The 19,868-nt window shown below is 39.0% G+C and overlaps 1 protein-coding gene across 3 annotated transcripts in view; it reads left to right on the plus strand.

Moving 5' to 3' along the window:
• LOC134577565 (AP-2 complex subunit alpha-1) overlaps positions 1-19,868 on the plus strand; it is a 33,072-nt gene that overhangs the window by 3,875 nt on the left and 9,329 nt on the right. For 2 of the 3 annotated variants that reach the window (XM_063436369.1, XM_063436370.1), the window contains exons 2-15: positions 35-103; positions 6,874-7,016; positions 8,460-8,653; positions 10,230-10,359; positions 10,710-10,811; positions 10,915-11,023; positions 11,110-11,260; positions 11,349-11,517; positions 12,830-12,967; positions 13,268-13,450; positions 15,017-15,114; positions 15,242-15,473; positions 15,713-15,874; positions 17,780-17,928. In XM_063436369.1, coding sequence (XP_063292439.1) covers positions 35-103; positions 6,874-7,016; positions 8,460-8,653; positions 10,230-10,359; positions 10,710-10,811; positions 10,915-11,023; positions 11,110-11,260; positions 11,349-11,517; positions 12,830-12,967; positions 13,268-13,450; positions 15,017-15,114; positions 15,242-15,473; positions 15,713-15,874; positions 17,780-17,928 — 2,029 coding nt within the window. Of the gene's footprint in view, positions 1-34; positions 104-6,873; positions 7,017-8,459; positions 8,654-10,229; positions 10,360-10,709; positions 10,812-10,914; positions 11,024-11,109; positions 11,261-11,348; positions 11,518-12,829; positions 12,968-13,267; positions 13,451-15,016; positions 15,115-15,241; positions 15,474-15,712; positions 15,875-17,779; positions 17,929-18,753; positions 18,817-19,868 lie in introns of all 3 variants that reach the window. The other variant, XM_063436371.1, reaches the window with a different exon arrangement.

Genomic DNA, 19,868 nt, shown 5'->3' on the forward strand with positions numbered 1-19,868 from the left:
ATTATGGTTTTATTGTTTTTTCTTCTTTCTGCAGGTAAAAGTAAAGAAGCTGAAATTAAAAGAATCAATAAGGAGCTAGCCAACATTCGATCAAAGTTTAAAGGTGTGGATCCTATTTTTTTTTTCCTACTTCTCCTTTAACCTATCTGCAACACATTTGTCATGATCTATTCTAGAGCATACGTGCAAGGAATTGATCTAATCTGTTTCTTTTGTGTTTGGCCTGAGCCCTTCCGTTAGACTGCCTACTTCTTTAAATATAAATACAGTGCCACTATTCTCTATTTGTATCGGTAAATTGCATGAAATATGAGTCACTGAGCCAAAAAAATATGTGAATTATCACTCTTGTTGGAGACCCTAAAGTCACCCAGACAACTTTATCTCTAAGAAGTGGTCTGATATTGCAGTTTTTTACAAACTGAAATGTGTAAATTGTAGGGTAAAAGGTAAGTAACACTTTCATTTTATAACTTATTATTGCATAGGAAGGAGGGAGGGTGTACCTAACTCTATAGTGTTCCTTTAACACTTGACAAAAACTGATACTATGAATGAAAATACCGTACTCTATATTGAGGAGGGAGGGTGGAAAACAGGGTTGGAACATGCATGCTTCTGATCAAGGTTGAGGAGCGGTTGCCTCCCTTTCCCTGTGCATATCTGCAGGCCGCAGGTAGTCTGCTATTGGCTGCGCCTGACTGTTGCGGGTCAAAAGGTGCCAGAATATTGGCAAAATGTTTTCCAGGTCTGGGAACAAGATTGTAACCAAGACAGGAGTGAGAAAGTCCAATTTTACACTATATAACATGATTTCCCTGAGGAGCTTCAGCACCATGCCACTGTCCTGGTCGGCTATCAGGCCGCGCGCCCCTTATAGTCTCTTTTTAATCCAACCACAATTTTTGCAACATAGTCTTCAGGGTAGTACTCCTGTATGAGGAGAGATGCAACCTATTCGTTGGTGGCAAACTCCCATCCCCACGTTTGTTACAGTTTAACTTTATCCTTTACAGGGACACTCCTAAGAGCCAAAACAATATTAGCTTAAAGGACAACTCTAACATGCAAATGCAAATATGGTATTCCTAACGTCAGAAAGTAGCTGTATTTCTCTTGTTGCAGTATTTTCCTTATAACGTCTAAAAATGGATTGACAGCTTGGACATATGAGCAATTTAAATACAAATGTCTGGGCTCACCTTTTTGTTTTTCTAAGAGTGACAGTCTATTATTTAGGAGTACAAAAGATAAGTAATGTTTCAGCACTTCTCCTGTGCCTTTGTCAGAAGTGTTGAAACAGTGTTTACCTTTTGCACTCCTAAATAAGACTGCCACTCTAAGAAACCAACAGGTGTGCCAAGATATTTGTATTTAGATTGACTGGATGTATTTAGGAGCCTGGCCTCTCCCCAATTTGGAAGTGCCCTGGTGGGAGTAGGAAACAGCTTAGATATGAGACATTTCTACAATCAGGACTGATAATTACAGTTTGGCACTCTGCAAAAGGGTCAAAACAACCCCTGACCCTAATGCAGAGTAAAAACTCTTTTACTAATAAGCTGCAGTGGGACGCTGAAAAAAGATGGCCACTTGAGCACCATGCTCTGTGACCCACAGACTTATCAGTGTACTCAATCCCTTTTATGGGGCCCTCATGTAGGACCACAATGAACCCCTCAACATACTCGCAGTGCAAGTCCAAGGTAATGGTGCCTGGCTCAACAGCTACAGAAAACACAGCCGGTGGAATTCCGGGCACCTGAGACAGGTTCACCCTATTTGCTTTCTTGTAAAAAAAAAAAAAAAAGATCTACACGTAATGCAGGAGGAAGTGAAGCAAGCCTTCCACTCTGAGCTCCAGGACCTCTGGAGGGAAGTTCCTCGACCCTTGAAGCACCCGACCCTAATCCCAGTGATCCTACAATGCAATATCAAGAAAGCCAACTAGCAGAACTATGCACCCACATGAAAGCCCTTGAAAATAGAGATAGGAAACACAATAACAGGGTCAGAGGGCTAAGAGGTGCAGCAGGCCCTGAGGACCTTAAAGCAAAACTCGCCCAACTTTGTAGCTAGATACTTAAGAAGCTGCTGGATGCCAGCCTCGTCATTGACAGGGCACATAGGGCTCTCCGCCCGATACCGCCACCCATGTCTCCCGCAAGGGATGTAACATGTTGTATTCAGGACTACTCCACCAAACAGTCTATTATGCTCAAAGCTTGAACTGCAGGGATCTGGCGCTTTGAGGGAAATGCCATAGAATTATATTGCAACTCTTCATTCATTGCAAATAGCCCTTAAACCAGTTACTGAAGCATTACAAAGCTGCCACATACATTATAGATGGCACTTCTCCTTTGCCATGTTGGCTATCACAGATAATGCAGAGGTGCTCATTATTCAAGCAGATGTCTTCCACTTTTTAACTTCATTGGGCTAACCTGAGATCTCAGTCCCGGACTAGGCTCTGCTCCCCATTATGGGGACCCTACCATACCCCAGAGACTGCCAAACCGCAGGAGAATATCCTCTACCAGCCCGAACTGTGACTTCACTCCTCATTTTCCAGCAAGACTTGAGAAATAAAGCCCACACGTCCCACTAAGAGTCTCTGTTCACAATGCCAATACAACCCTACAGAAAGCTGCCCATTCATCCCGGTTATTAGCTGCTGCTTAAGTGGGTGAAAGATCTTCTAATGTAAAACATTTTATATATATATATATATATAGTTTTTTTTTTTATTTGTATGTAATGATACAGTATTCTTTTGTTACACTTTTTCCAGGGAACCACACAGTATTTATATTATGGTGTGTGTGTATATGTATGTGTATATATATATATATATATATATATATATATATATATATATATATATAATCTCAAGAAAACTTTTTGACAGAAATTACCCGGGTGCCTCCAGCGCATATGTACCGGTAAATAGAAAATACATGGAGCACTCCTCAGGGACTCTCATTTATTTTATATATATTTCTTCATCCCCACTGCACTGCCAAACGAAAGTCTATATGAAATTAATAATGCCATAACATTACCTAATGTTTATAACCAAGTGTTTTATATGTTTTAAATTATTCATATGTCTCTCTTCGAGAGCTGATTTCCTGTGCTGTTACTGCTAACGGAGGCACATACCACATGTATGTGACCGTCTTGCTGAATAAACTTAAACAGAAAAATTTAAATGAAGAATAGTTCTTGTTGGGTTGGTCAGATGGGCTTATAAACCTCTAGATACTTTGTATTTGAAGTAAAACTGATCTCTGTCAGGTTATTAATTTGTCACAGCTTTTTTTATTAGCACTGTTCTTGTTAATTCATATTTGTGTTCTAATTAGCATGAACATGCTTGTAAGTCTCCATAATTGGTTAATTGTCTCTTTTCTAAAATGTAATGTCACCTGACCGTGGGTGGTTTTTATATTTAAGAAAGTTTCTGTTGTGAATAAGAATCTGTCAAGAATCTTGTAGTGTTTTAACGTGTTTCATATATGTGTGATTTATTTATTTATTTATTTATGCATTTTCATTTAATTTGATTGATTGGTTTGAAATGTGTACTCCAAGTACTATAACCTGTGGGGATATTTATGGGATAATAATAGTCTCAGATCCCAAAGATTGTTATCGTGTAAGTGAAATGTATTCCATATAAATAAAATTTGTTATAAAAATAGATACAATTTATTGTGACAACTTAAATAATAATAATAAGTAACATGCGTGTCAATAATCAATGAATATTTAGTAAAACATGGTATGCAATACAATGGCAATACAAAAACATTTTTCAATGGTTAACAGCCTTAATTGTCAAGACAAGATTTATGACTGTCTTTCACAGAGACAAAGAAAAGGTTTCACACAGTTTGCAGCATAAAGCCATAAAACTTTAGCTGACAGTTAAAATAACCCTTTCAATGCTGGCTAGACCTCCTAAGTAATTAAGACCTATTCTCATGTGATTTAAAATAAAATAACATTTAAACCAGTTCATTAGTCATTTCCTGGAACCATCCAATAAGAGTAATCTACTATGTTCTATAAGCAGAATCTTAACTTGCCTAAACAGATATTTTATCTTACTTTAGAGCAAATCAATACACCTGGATAAATATCACGATATGCTATCATGTGATATGTCACATAAATACATACTTATTCTAATTCCATCTGCAGCATGGAATGGTTATAAATATATACTTCTTAGTTAACTAAGATTTCTAAATATCGAAATCTGATCGTGATTTATCCAGTCATATATCATACTATTAGATTTTTGTTAATTAAATTAGGTTAATTAAATGAAGCCAGTATATTTACCAGTTGAGTAGACATTCTCATCTGATGAGTAGGTAGTCTCAGGAACTTGTTTCTTTCTCGCTCTCTGCTTTTCTTTCTTAGCCTGCTTTCGACTCTTTGCCCCCGACTGCTCACTCTCTTGCTTTCTTGCTTTGCTTTCTCTGCATACCTTCTCTTCCCTTTGTCTTAACTTTTAAAGGAAAAATTCACTAGGTGATAGACCAATAGAAACATTGGAGGTGTGGTTACCTTCCAGATAGCAATTTAAGTATTTGGTCTATAGAGGGCAGTCTCGTCCCCCTAAACATACCTATCCAGGAAAGAGTTAACTTTTCCTGGTGGCTATTTTGACGTCATTTACCTTATCTTTATAGTTGTCTATGATTTAAGTTTACTGTCAGATCAAAGCGTTTCTTTGAAATTTCTTCAGACTATGTGTCTGGCAAATTCTGCTATAATTTCTAATATGACAGTTATAACTAAGTATGACCCCTAAACTTACAATGGGACGTTATACAATAATGAAAGTAAAATTAAATTATTTAATCTTCTCTGTCACAAATGTCTGGGTTTAGGATTGATTATATTCCATTAGCATTTAGACAGTCTGTCCATCCCACCTTCTCATTCCTTATCACTCGATTTGTATATACTAAGCATTCCTTTAGCTCTGGCAAAGTGGTTAGTTTTACAGAAAGGATAGAAATTTTGTGTCTCTTTGTTAACTTGAAAATAACAAAATGGAATCTGGTCTGTTCAGAGTGACTCTGACAATATACATTTTAATTTCTATCATAGCACAAAATGTCTGCCGATATAAATACCCTGACAAACCACGTCAGTGCTTTGAATTGGGCATGGTGCAAGGAGGCTGTATATGCCACTATTGGCTATGAAGTGCTGCACATACTTAGTCTAGCTGTCGAAGGTGTAACTCCACCAACGTCAGTGTCAATAGCTGGCTAATGTCTGTTCTGTGCACAGATTTTTAGTCATTGGCTGGTGCCTTTAGCTGACGAAGGATGGAAGTAGCTGCAGAAGCCAGGTGCGGTTCAGCCAAAGTTCCATTAAGTTCGGCACATGTCGAGACCTAGGTAACAGGCAAACCATTCCAAAATGGTACCAGGGTACCTAGCAATATAATCACTACAATGGGCTGTAGTGGTTGATATGCTTAGATTAATCCTATACTATATATATATATATATATATATATATATATATATATATATATATATATATATATATATATATATATATATATATATTTTTTTTTTAAATAACTTTTTTTATTTAGGTATGGTTTAGGTAGAAGAGCATGTTGAGTTTCTTTTTATTTATCTATTTTCATATATACCTATAATTCTAGTTATGTATTTGTATAATTTAAATATAATATATAAAGCTGTGTGATTATGTTGGCTTATCTCAAAATCCCAGCTTTCTCAGTAACCGCTTTTGCAGTGATGCAGCCGCTACATCTTTCACAATTGTGATTCGCCAGATAGGTGGAGTTAGGCTGCTTTGGAGCCTTGTGGAAAGATGTGTTAAAAGTTCCAGGCCATGTGAATACTATTTACTTATTTTAAGAGTTGGTTTCAGATGTCCAAATGTTCTCTCCATTCTCACAGTTTGTGTAGCCTGTAGCATCACTATAGCCTTCTGTTACTTGCTAAATAGATTTTAAGAGACATTGGGTGCCTGGAAGGAAAACGGTAAGCCGTATACTTACCTGAAAGTACTTACCTGATATTATAGAAGTCATATACAGTCATTCGCCTTTTAGTTTAAAATGTTGTTTATCCAATAAGGATCCTCAGCAGGACTTCTGGCTCCTTTCACTCATAACGGCACAGAAAAAGAAGCACAAAGGATAATGGGAAAGGTTTTGGTGTGACACCCCATGTAATTGACAAAGATCATTTAAGATTTCTTCAAATAAAGAATTGAAAAATAAAAATTGGACTGCTATTTTCAAACTTACTACTTGCTTAATTATACAAATAGAATAACTGGGAAAAAAAGATTTATTTGCAAACTTGCCTGTTTTGTGCTCTGAAGTGAAAAAAGAAAATTGTGACCTTTATTTTGCATGTTGTGTGCATTGATTCAAAACTAGAGGAAACATAGCTCGTATATCCTCACATTTCCTAAACATTCCATTACGTTTTGAGACCTCACAGTAGGTGAAACAAATAGTGTAGATATGAAGCATATGTGTAACGGTAGAAAAACAATGTTGCTGCAGAAGACACGGCCAGAGTTGATCATCTGTGTCTTTAACCACACTCCACTCCCTATTATGTTTTAAAGACAATTCTTACTTTATCTTTGTCAATATCATGGCATGTTGTATGAGGCTGGTCACACCAAAACCTTTCACGTTAATCTTTGTGCATCTTTTTCTGTGCTGTTATGAGTGAGAGGAGCCAGAAGACTTTTTCTTTAATGACTTTAATCACTTATTCTTTCTGTTTGGACATTTTCTGATGGGGAATTATGTAATATGCCTCTCATGTTTTCTCTGTTAATTTGTTTTAGGGGACAAAGCTCTAGATGGCTACAGTAAGAAGAAGTATGTATGCAAGCTTCTTTTCATATTCCTCCTGGGTCACGATATTGATTTCGGTCATATGGAAGCTGTGAACTTGCTGAGTTCCAACAAGTACACAGAGAAGCAGATTGTAAGTAGATGTGATGTGTTGATTAATCTCTACTTCCTGTGGGTGTTACATTATGGGGAAAGGAGATAGTTTCACAAGAACTGAGTGACAACTATATATTAGGAAAGTCAATCGAGTTCAATCTTTCACACATCTGTTTATGATGGTGATCTAATATAAGACGAAAAAAAACACGCTTTCTAAGTGTGCGACAAAAAGGGAGCAAAATCAAACTCCTCGTTGTATCAACAAGCGTATATTGCGTGTGTCAAGGATTACTTCCTCTGCTATAGGCAGAATCTCCATTCTTCTAGACTCAGTGGGTGACCTATTGTCCTTTGTACAATCCTGTTAAAAAGGAAGACTGGTACTGGTCCAATGTGTAGTGTAAAGTGATGCCTTTATTTGCCTGCAGTACAAATAGGCATTTTTATAGAGTTTCTTCAAAAATCTGTCATACCCCACCTTCATTTGTAGCCCACCTCTGCCGCTGATATTTTGCCCTGTGCTAAACCATCAAGAAAATGTACAGCTCGGACGATTAAAGGAAACCTATGTAGTAATAATTAGCCTCTATTTAAATGCCTTATAAAGTTAAAAATAATGAAAAAAATAGACCCACACATTCTATTTTTGTACTGTTTACTGAAGCTGCAGATAGACCCCCTCCCGTACCATCGAGAAACTCTTTTCTGTTAAATCTTTGCACTGTAGTAGTTTATTCCTAAAAGCATTCCACTCATCACACAGGATGATTGGAACTGCTGCATAAACTGATAGTAGCCATGTCTGTTACTGCTGTCCGTTATCCAGTAGCCTGGCTCACTGTCTAGTAACCCTGGTCTATGTTATATTCTTGTCAAAGCCACGGTCTGCTTGAACAGTTCAAGGCTCAGCTCTCCCTGCTGGGTAATGTAGACTAAATACATAATTTTTTTTGTGGGGTGGATTACACACCATATGGTTCATATGTTTTGAAAATAGGATATGCTTATTGATTAGATTACCCCTCCGGCAGTCAGATCAATGATTTATTCTGCCCACAAGTGTTGGACGTTTTGAGGGAGCTATAAAGGTTGCATTTTAGCATGGTAACATAATGACAAATACTCACTAGCCAGTAAATCTGCCACATCCACATCCCAGGAGAGCAGCTGGCATAGATAATGCATTAACTGTTCCACTGCCAGAGTGTGAATATATCACATAGCAATATGTTGCTGTATTTGGATGCATTCAAGAAATTACATTAAGAAGTAATGGAAATCAATAGCTGGCATCTCTGCAACCAGTTTCTTTTCAGTAGTGAGATTTTTTTTTTTTAGATTCTGCTTGATGGAGAATTGAATGTAATGGATATATTGCCATGCCCTCCTATGTGTGTGGGGGGAGGGTTTATAGATCTTTTCTCTAAAAATAAATCTCATAAATTGACACCAAACCTCTCTTTCTTTCATATCCCAGGGCTACCTTTTTATATCTGTGCTGGTGAATTCTAACAGTGAACTGATCCGCCTTATTAACAATGCCATCAAGAATGACCTGGCCAGCCGCAACCCTACCTTCATGTGCCTGGCCCTCCATTGCATTGCTAATGTTGGCAGCAGAGAAATGGCAGAAGCTTTTGCTTCTGAAATCCCCAGGATTCTGGTGGCAGGGTAAGGGCACAAGGTTCATGTAACGGTCTACATTCTTTCTCTGTTAATTAACGTTTTATGGTTATTATTTTTTTTTAATGGTAAAAAGGAAGCTCTTAGGATTTCAATCATACTCCTCCAGAAATATGGTCATTGTAATCCGAATGGACATTCAAGATTCTACTCCCCGGGCCTTGACAGTTTCTATATGTTCTTTAATTATTAGCAAATCTGAACCTTTTTTTTTAATTTTTATTTTTTTATGAATAATTAAAAATTTTTTTTTTTTTTTTAACGTTTCCCACAAAAGACATAACACATCAGTAATCTGTTTTGCAGGACCTAGTAGTCTGTATATTTATAAGAAAAATCTAAAAAAAAAAAAGTAAAAGAACAGTATGCGATGCACATTTCCCTTAGTAGGCAACATATTATGTGTAAACAACATATTGTGTATTTGTCTGTTAAGTAGTTTTCTTTGTAAACTTTAGGAAAAACAAATCTTAGTAAGGCCTGATTGATCTAGACCTCTCAGCAGAGAACACCAACAGGCCAATTAGGACCAGCCATCGGTACTGTTTCTTATGGGATACCAAGGCACTGGTCAATTATTTATTTAAGCGCCCTGCGGTCTGGGAATAGCTGGAGGGGATGACTCTGTTACTGGAGCTCACCCAAATCCTTGGCTGCCTGCATGATCTCCTCTTTCAGGCCATTACTGGCCAAACAGCAAGTCACATTCCGGGGGAGGGAGGAGGGCCTCTCCATTGGGCCACGAGGTCTCGGTGCCATGTGAGCCCTCACAAATCAATTGTAGTGGTGGGGTCCAGTTTTAGGAGATTATTAAAAAATCTCTGAGGACTGAAGTGAGCTGCTGAGGGGGCTCCTCCATCTCTGTCAGGCCCTGGAATCTGAGGTTTTGCATAGTCCGCTATTATCACGGTCTGCGATGTGGAGGGCCATATTTAATAGTTGGGCAGTTTGGCATTCTCAGGGTGTCTGTGCTTGCAGCCTTGGCCACTAACAAGTTGCCATGGTCTTACTCAATGTGAGCCACCCTGTTCATTAGGCATCATAAGACGGAATGGAGCAATTGAAATCAGCCCTAATTGAGGTCTGGAGGAAAGTTGTATCTTCGCATGTTAAAAGTTGAGATCTTCCTCTGTGGATAATGCCTTGAACAGACATGCTGAGTCAGTAGCCATTGGAACCTACGTCAGAGTCTGAGGACAGAGATGCTGGCATGGAGTCTCCTTGAGACATTGAGGCCTCTGCGTGGTCTGAGATATGGGGTCGGAGAGCTGCCACCAGTGTTGCCAGATACAACCAGAGGGATTGAGTAATCACCCTTTTCCTCGGGTCCAGGAGCCTAGAGGCATTAGTAGGCATTTAAAACAATGGGTGGCTGTGGGTCGGAGGGAGCACTGAGCTATGTGCCCATCTTGATCAGCAGTTCAGCCACGGCCCAGGTCATTTTTTTTTTTTTTTTTTTGGGTTCTGCAGTGCAGAAGACCTGTTTTCGTCTGATCTCCTGTGTGATTTTGGTTATGCCTATATGTTTTTCACTGTTTTATTTATTTATTTTTTGCTCCAACAGAGACACCATGGATAGTGTAAAGCAGAGTGCTGCTCTGTGCCTGTTGAGACTTTATAAGACATCCCCAGACCTTGTGCCTATGGGTGAATGGACATCACGGGTGGTCCACCTTCTTAACGATCAGCACATGGTATGTTCTTGAAGTGTGTATTAGCAAGTTAGGATTTCCTTTTAAATTTTTTTGTGTTTTATAGATTGTGTATATCTGTGTGTTACATTAGAGATTGTACTCCGGTAGTGGTTGATTTAAAAAAAAAAAAGAATATAGATATTTCCTTTTTTTTCAAAGTTAACTAAGGATTTTTCAAAATATCTGTTCTGAAAAGAAACTTAGTACAAAGAAACACTTGTCAAATCACCAATGAAATATCTCTTCTGTTCCCACTCATTTCCAGGGTGATTGCCCATGTGTAGTTATTGCACACCTTCCAACATGTATGTAGTCTTGCAAAACTGGTTGATTTTTAAATGTTATTACAGGGAGTAGTGACAGCAGCCGTCAGCCTCATTACTTGTCTCTGTCGAAAAAACCCTGAAGACTTCAAAACATGCGTCTCTTTGGCAGTCTCCAGACTCAGCAGGGTAATGGTCTTTTTATCATACTGATACCACTGAGCCGTTTGACTTTTATTAAAATGCGTTTTGGTTCTCCTGACATAGTTTAACTTTTGGACCTCCTCTTCAGATTGTCTCATCAGCTTCAACAGATCTCCAGGATTACACCTATTACTTTGTCCCAGCTCCCTGGCTGTCTGTCAAACTTCTTCGTCTCCTTCAATGTTACCCTCCACCAGGTAAACATTTCCTCGTTCTAACTCTGATAAATACTGTGTGCCTCGTGTTTGTGGTTAGACCTCAAATATGCCTTCGCTATTTCCAGAGGATGCTGCTGTGAAGGGGCGGCTTGTAGAATGTCTAGAGACCATCTTGAACAAAGCACAAGAGCCACCAAAATCAAAGAAGGTCCAACATTCCAATGCCAAGAATGCTATTCTGTTCGAGGCCATCAGTCTCATTATCCACTATGACAGGTAACACAAGATACAGATTGATATTGCATTCCACATTGTAAGGTGTGAATTGTCGATGAGGAATCAAAGTTCTTTCTTTCCCATTCAGTGAACCTAACCTATTGGTGAGAGCCTGCAACCAGTTGGGCCAATTCCTTCAGCACAGAGAGACCAACCTTCGATACCTGGCCCTGGAAAGCATGTGCACTCTGGCTAGTTCTGAATTCTCTCACGAGGCTGTGAAAACACACATTGAGACTGTAATCAATGCCTTAAAGGTGAGCAAGTCTTCAACAAGTTACATGAGGACATCCCACTTTAGTTTTGACATATGATCACATAGAATTGTGCTATCATTCTTTGTGTGTTATGCATGTATCGTAGAGGGCAGATGTTTATCGCATAAAAATACAAGCAAACAATCTTAAACGTTTATTTTCTTGTGTATGTTTGCTAGTTAGTTGTGTAGTGCACCTTACTTGTTGAGTGCAAAGATGATTCCAGTGGTATAGAATTATTTTCTAAAATCTAATTTTTAAACCTGCCCTTCAGAGTTCCCCAGTAATCATAGGAGTTGGGTATACTTCTTTCTCATCAGAAACTACATTTTCTACAGCTTGTGTCCCTACTTACCTGCTCTAGTTCTGAAAAAGACAAAGAAAAACAGGGAATGAGCTAGGTACTAAACACACCATCCTATTAGGGGGTAGCCCTAAATAATTACAGTAAGCAAAAGAAAAGACAAAATGGAGTGTGTCACACGGTGTATTAGAAAGTGGAAGTTTTAGAACTATATATATATATATATATAGAACTTAACTTTTATTGAGTATAAATCTAAAATTAATAATTACTTCTAGTTTTATACTCAATAAAAGTTACGTTTCATATATATATAGTTCTAAAACTTCCACTTTCCATTTTGTCTTTTCTTTTGCTTAGTTCTGCAGAAGAGCCCAGCCTGTGTGCATGCGCATTCAGTGGCTCTGATAATGCTTTACGCAGGCCTGTTCACAAAGCTGAATTTGTTCACTCAATTTATAGCAGCTGCAGTATATCTGCTACCCACTTATTCTGCAGTTCGTTCTTCCTATGTAATCCATGGTACTGTTGCTGATGGCTGAACCACAGCTTCCGTAATGCTCTGCTTGGCACGATTATACTGGATAAGATCAGGCCCCATAGACCAAAACGTGAGGCTGCTGATTGTTGGAGGCCATTCCTAGGTAGAGCTCTCTGCTGCATTTTGATGCTGCAGGTATTTGCAGCGTGCATAATTTTAGCCTATTCGTGAGTGTATAAATATGTAGCATTTTAAATGGAAAGGCACTTCTAGTCGTAATTGTCCCTTTATCTTCCAGTCCCTTAAGGTGATACACAAGCTCTTAAAACAAAACAAAAAAAATGAATAAAAAATCAATAAAAAATAAAAAATTAAGCAATATTTTAAGCTCTTTCATAAGCAGGAAATTGTGTTTTGGTTCTTGGTATGAATCTTTAAAATGATTAGTTATTAAAGGTTTGTACTGTAACTGTGTTTACAGTAAATTATGATTAGATGTGTTGGTCTCCTTGTGGCTTTTCCTGTAGACTGAAAGGGATGTCAGCGTCAGACAGCGGGCAGCAGATCTCCTTTACGCAATGTGTGATCGTACAAATGCTAAGCAGATTGTCTCGGAAATGCTAAGCTACCTGGAAACTGCAGATTATTCCATACGGGAGGAAATTGTAAGTTACCTTAATCCTGAATTGCACAGTTGCTGCTCAAAAACCCAACTACCTTTATACATTACACTCACACACTGACTGCTCCTGTAGGCATTTGTCGCGGATGGTGTAATTGCTTATGTTGTAAATCTAAGGCACACAAAACATTTAGAATCAAACCTATAAGGCAGTAAAAAAACTAAAAATAAATAATGGACGCTTTACTTCTTTGTTTTGATTGTTTTATGGGTTTTTTTGTGCTCTGTTTTTATTTTGCTGTCCCTCCCCATAAGACTGCATGTTTAATTTTTCTTTGAAAAGGTACTTAAAGTTGCCATTTTGGCTGAAAAATATGCTGTTGACTACAGTTGGTATGTAGACACTATTCTGAACCTGATACGCATTGCTGGAGATTATGTGAGTGAAGAGGTCTGGTACCGTGTCATCCAGATAGTCATCAACCGGGATGACGTACAAGGTTATGCTGCTAAAACAGTATTTGAGGTAAGTGGGAGCACTTTATTAATCTAAACAGAAGAAGTGTAAAATGACACACCTTAGAGACTTTCAGCTAAGAGCAAACTGAACATTTCACCCTGGAAAGGAAAGGACACAGCCAATGGCCTGTGAACATAATGCCTCAGCATTTTTGATATAGACAATGCCAAGATTGTCCACCTGAGTAAATATAATGTTACAGCACTCCTTAAACGTTCTCTATAGAAAACACATATTGGAAACCTGGAAAGTGTCTAGCCATTGGAATCACTTACTGATATTAACTATGCTTTGGGAGAAAGGAGATATAGGTTAATTAAAACAGCATTAAAGGAAATGCTAGTGTCACTCTCCCTAGCTCTAAATAGGTCCCTCATATGTGCCATAAAACCTAGATTTCTCACCTTTTTTTCAGCACAGAGGCTCCCTCTCCGCCTCCTGCAACATCACGCCACAATGGTCTAAACTAGTCCTCATACAGGAGCTTTGGGGACCTAATAAACAGTTAGAGCCACATACGCATTCAAAGTTTCCTTCGGAAAGCATTGAGTCAGTGATTTCCTATGTTACTTCTGCGTCACAAGACTGTTTTACTTGGTCATACTGACACCCACCTGAGGTGGACTTATCTCTGCAATGTAAACATTGCAGTTTCTCAAAAACTGATTTTATGTTTTTATATTTACATTACACTGCACCCAGAACACTTCACTCAGACGAAGTGGTCTGGGTGACTATAGTGTTCCTTAATAGAAAAAAAATCATTGTGTTTGTTTTTTTGTTTGTTTTCTTTCAATTTTGCAAATATCTCTAAAGTGGGTCAGCAACACTCACCAGTGTCTAATATATTGTATACAACCATTACCTAGTCACACGAGTTCCATTGCGATACCTGCATTCTGTAACGAACAGGTGAATTTGTATACCTTTTGTTGCTAACCCCCTTCACCAGATACTGCACAGCCTCTTTATTAATTTAGTAGGGAAATGAACCACAGAAGAGGTTACAGCTACTAAACTGTAAAAAAATATATTTGAATTTAAATGTTAAGGGTTTTTACATTAATGTTTTACTATGAACCCATCATGAAATCATAGTTTCCTTTTTACAAAGGCCCTACCTTAGGGGACTTTTCCACTACATGGTAGCCATTGGGACATATGCTTACCTGACTCTCTCCCTTCTCGACCATCTTTGGCTCTTGGCAACAGAAGTTACCAAGAGGTGACTTTTCATATTCTACCACATGTCCTAGAATACAATACAGGATATCCAGTGAGATTTAGTATCAATGAGATGTTAAGGATGCTTTTTTCCTATCGGCTGTTGTGTGAAATGGCCGTTGGCTAATGGTAAGGTATGGCAAGCGGAAGCTGTTTGGGAAATGGTAAGGTATGGCAAGCGGAAGCGCTTTAGAGCTCAGTGTATAGTTTAAGTTCTTGGCGCTTGCCTTTATTGAGCCCATATCATCAGAAGCTGAAAATTGATTTTGAACTAATCCACTTTAAATTCCACCTCACGCAGGCAATATATTGATGCGGCTAATTACTGTTTTCATGATGACCTTGCAGGCTCTGCAGGCCCCAGCTTGCCACGAGAACATGGTGAAGGTCGGAGGTTACATATTAGGAGAGTTTGGCAATCTTATAGCAGGAGATCCCAGGTCGAGGTAGGACTTCCCTTATGTATTGCTGAAATAAAGTGCAGTGAGTGTGTGCGGAATCACAGTGAACCTTGTAGGTAGTGTCACGGGAACATATTTAATTGGCATCCCACTGTTTCTGTGTCATTCATAGCCCATTGGTACAGTTCAACTTGCTCCACTCCAAATTCCACTTGTGCAGCGTCTCTACCAGAGCCCTCCTGCTCTCCACCTACATCAAATTTATTAATCTGTTTCCTGAGACCAAGCCTACTATTCAAGATGTTCTGCGGTCTGACAGCCAGATCAGAAATGCTGACGTGGAGCTACAGCAGAGGGCAGTAGAATACCTGAAACTCAGCTCAGTCGCCAGTACTGATGTCTTGGTAAGAGCGTCTACTAACGATAGAGGTTTTGTTTGGTCCATGCGCCTCTTATTTGTTTTGCATATCCACGTTTTTTTTTCTTTCCTTTTTGCATTTTAAATTATATTTTTTAAACGTACAGAGAAGGGGCTATAAAGAGAAAGAGGGATGGGGGGAGGGGGGACGGGTTGACGGGTTCTTGGAATTACAGTTCTTGGAATCCTTTAATAACTTTTTTTTTTTTTTTTTTTTTTTTGCAGGCTACAGTTCTGGAGGAGATGCCTCCATTTCCAGAGCGGGAATCCTCTATCTTGGCCAAGTTGAAGAAGAAAAAGGGTCCTGGTGCTGTCAGTGAGATAGAGGAGGGGAAGAAAGATCAGAACTCTGAAATCAATGGAGTTGAGCCAACAACAAGCACTGCGGTAAGAAATTATCAAATGTACTTGTCCACTATGATAACAGGTGCCAATCTAAGGCTACATTCAAACACATTGGTATTGATCATATATTTTGCTTGAAGAGATATATACAACATTTCTCAGGATTAGATCAATTTCTAGAAGCTGTTCAGGCACAGTGTGCACTATTGTGAGTGCCAAGATTTTAAAGAAACAGTCTAGTGTTTCAAAAATGTATTCCTAACACCAGTGTGTTATTCTAGCCATCTAGATTATTGAACCTCCCGAGAACCAAGAAAACAGTTTTACTCTCCTTGTTTCCCCCAGCGTGCAAGTATCACAGCGGCCGCTGCTCCATCCATGGCTGAGATTATCAATACTGATGATCTTTGCCAAACCAATGCTTTCCTGTAGAAAGCATTGGGAGGCTAGTGCTTAGCCACTACTCCAAGCAGCACGTTCTCATAGAGATGCATTGACTCTGTGCATCTCTTTGGGGAGCGTCCAGTGTCTCCATGCAGAGCATAGAGACTGTGAACATCACTCCTGCAATCATTGCACAACCAAATCCAGGAAGTCCCTCTAGTGGCTGTCAGAGTGAAATCCACTACAGGTTTTGTTAGGCAGCTGTGCAAATACAGTCTTTTCTCAGAAAAAGTACAATCTAAACTGCTCAGCCTGCAGGGGCAGATTCTTTGCTCCAGAACCACTACATCAAGCTGCCACCATTAACAAATTTGCCGTCCTGGAAAATAGCATATCATCCATGTAATCTTATAGTTTGTTTTTTATTCAGGTGTTAACCCAAATAGAAGGCGGAAGAATAACCAATAAGCAGCAGATGCAATATTAATACATGCTGTGCAATGCACACCAGGCAAAGCATGTAAATGGTTTAACTGTTGTAGTGCAGTGTGCATGACACTGCTGGTGAAAATGCAGTGTGCGCATGCGCTCGTGGAGAATTTCTCTGTACATGCAAGAGTGCATTTAAGGCCTCCTAGAATGACTTGGCAAAACACAGAAGTGAAGCAGAGGTAATTATTTTCTCGACTCCATTGCTTTATTCACCTCCTTAAATGCAGCAATAATGTTTACTGGGGTGAGAATTAAGAGGGTAACACTTTTCTTACCCAAGTAAATATGCTGTTGGGCACTTACCTCTAATACTGAAATTGAAAACATACTTGCCTCTGCTGCAGATTATACACTGCTTTGCTACGGGTTTTGGGTGACGCTGGACGTCCCCATGCATAGTGTGAGGACGTTCAGCATTAGTTAGGCGACCGAAAGTCGCCTAACAGCCGGAAGTCCCTCTAGTGGCTGTCTGGTAGAAAGTTCAGTGCCTCCATGCACAGTTACTTTTAACTTTCTCTGGGAGTGCATGGATGCCCAACTGGAGCTTGTGATAACTTTTTAGTGTCCCTTTAATCACATACAGGAGGCTCCTGCTGCAGGCTATTAACAAAGCAGGAGATAAGAAATTCTATATAAAACAGACTGGGCAATGCATGAAGTTTACACATTAGATGACTCTTTACAGAATGTGTTTAGGGAGGCTCTGTAGGTCATGTGCAGGGATATGTAACTAGGGCTGCATAAACAAATTGATTTAACTCCTAAATGGCAGAGAATCGAGCAATGAGCGTGTGGGGAAATGATCTTGTGCCTGCAGTGTCTTTATACAATTGACCGGCTTGTGCAATAATCATAGCTAACAGTTAATATTGATAATGACAGGGGTTATGTTTCCAACCTGCTTTTCATAGGTAATGATTTATTCAGTAGCATAGGTGAGAAATTGACCATACAATGCTGTGGTTTCCCTGTATGCAATTAATACTAACCAGTGCTTTTTAATGATAAAAGGAGAAATTACCCAGATGTTGTATCTTGAAACGTTATTCATTCTGTTCCATGTCAAAATAGTCTACGCCGTCACCATCTGCTGACCTCCTTGGATTACGCAGCGCCCCTGTGACTGGTTCTGCGGCACCTGGCTCCAGTAATCTGTTGGTTGATGTATTTGACACACCACCAGTGTCTGCAGCCCCTGGTAATGAAGACAACTTTCTAAGGTAATATTATCTATCTATTCTTTCTTTTTCTTTTTTTGCTTGCTAAATTATTTTTAAAATATACTTATTAATCTTTTAGTACAAGTAGTAGAGCGAAACAATACTATATGTATATTTAAAAAGTTACTCTAAGCATCAAAACCACCACAGCCTGCACTTGGTAAAAGGCAAACCATTTTACAAGGATTCACCGTGATTACCTGGGTTTCACCGGGTATCAAGGCTCAAAGGGTGTTGGTTCAGCCACACCCACCTTTTGCTTTAGCCAGATGCAGAACCCTAACCTCCTATTTATTGGCTGTGTGCATAACCGGTTCTCATGTCAAAGCATCCTAAAGCTGTGTTTCACTGGTGTTTGTGGATTTCAGGAGCCAAACAGACTTGCTTCAGATGTAAAGCTGTGTATCTAGGCATACTAGGCTGAATTACATTTGCAGAGGTCTTTGTAATACACCTAACCGTTATGAGCCATCAGTTAGCATTTTAGGAGCTTTGGTGTTTTTAATGCTCTGTCCTAAAATATGACAGTAAATATTTTTATGAAAATGTGAAAGTATTTCATGATTTGAAAAGAAATCTAGATATATTAATTCTCCATATCCAAGCAATCCTTCTGTCACATCCTTTTCTGCCAACTGATTTATTTGCAGTGTATTTCGTACGTTTCCTGCAGTTCTTATGATTTCCTGTGACTGTCTAATTGCATGTAGATTTTCTGTCTTCTTTCCTGGCCTTTGTTCTCTGTTTTGTTGCTGTCTTGCTGCTGTTGGGATTGTGTGTCTGTGTCTGTCTTGCTGTGCCTACCTGTGGTTTGATGCTGCGCAGTGACTCTGACCCACCCCCTGAGTGTCCTGCGTCTCTATTGGTCGATGCACCCGAGTCTTCAGAGTAAGGGGCTGATTTAGTAACACTTTATTGGCATGTTTCATTCATCTCACAGTCCACAAACTCTCTGCTAACTAATGTCACCTACTGCTGGCACCAAAAAACTCAAACTGAATTTCAAATTTAAGGTAAAATTAGCTGAAATTGGAAAATTCTCAGTCAGCTATGCTTCTAGTTCTGATTCTTTCACCTTTAACATTGAAAATCACTTTGAATTCTCATTATTTTAGTGAAAAACTCTGTGTTTGAGTTTTTTATCTATATTATTATTATTACACATTTTAATGACAGTCATTATTCTTATCCTAAGTTCAATAAGATTTTAAAAGGATATTTTCGAAGCCTAAACTGTCCTTTTCTAGGAAGTGAAGACATGTACATTGGGATAAAGTTGTTATGATGCCAAGAGGTCACTGGCATGCACTTTTTTAAGGGTTTAAACTGTTGATGCACAGTTCCCTTGACTCCCTGTTTAAAAGCAGATGTGAACAGCCTGGAAGAGACTTTGGGGTTAAATTGTGCATTAATAGTTTAACCACTAAAAGTAAGATGACACCAGAGAGTCTCTAGCCATTGTAACAAGTTCATTGTGATGAAGTTATTGTGGTGCCACTTTAAGAGCTGAAAAGTCTCCTCTATATGGCCTGACATGCGCTGATTATTTTAAGTTAGTGCAGAAATCAAGCAGTGCTTGGCTGACACCACTCAAGTTTGGAGTGGATCAAATCTCATGAACTTGTGGCCAACACAACAATTTAATATTTTCCATTTTGTTCATGTAGATTTCAAGTTTGATTTGCCCTGTGGGCATGTCTTGGGCATATGTCACACCCCCATCCTGTATGTGTCACACTAAACTGTGGGGAAATTAGTTTACCTAAAGGTTAAAAACAAAAGTACACACTAGGTTTGAGACCAGAACATTTTGTCAAGTTCTCTGGCGGTCAGAGTTCAGTCTTGTGTGACCTTTTCGGCTTTCTCTTTCTCCTTCCTGCTTTCCTGTTTCTGATCAATGTTGCCTGTCTACTTCTGGGCCAAGTGGACGTTTAATAGTG

Source organism: Pelobates fuscus, chromosome 11 (genome assembly GCF_036172605.1).
Source record: "Pelobates fuscus isolate aPelFus1 chromosome 11, aPelFus1.pri, whole genome shotgun sequence".
NCBI lineage: Eukaryota > Metazoa > Chordata > Amphibia > Anura > Pelobatidae > Pelobates > Pelobates fuscus.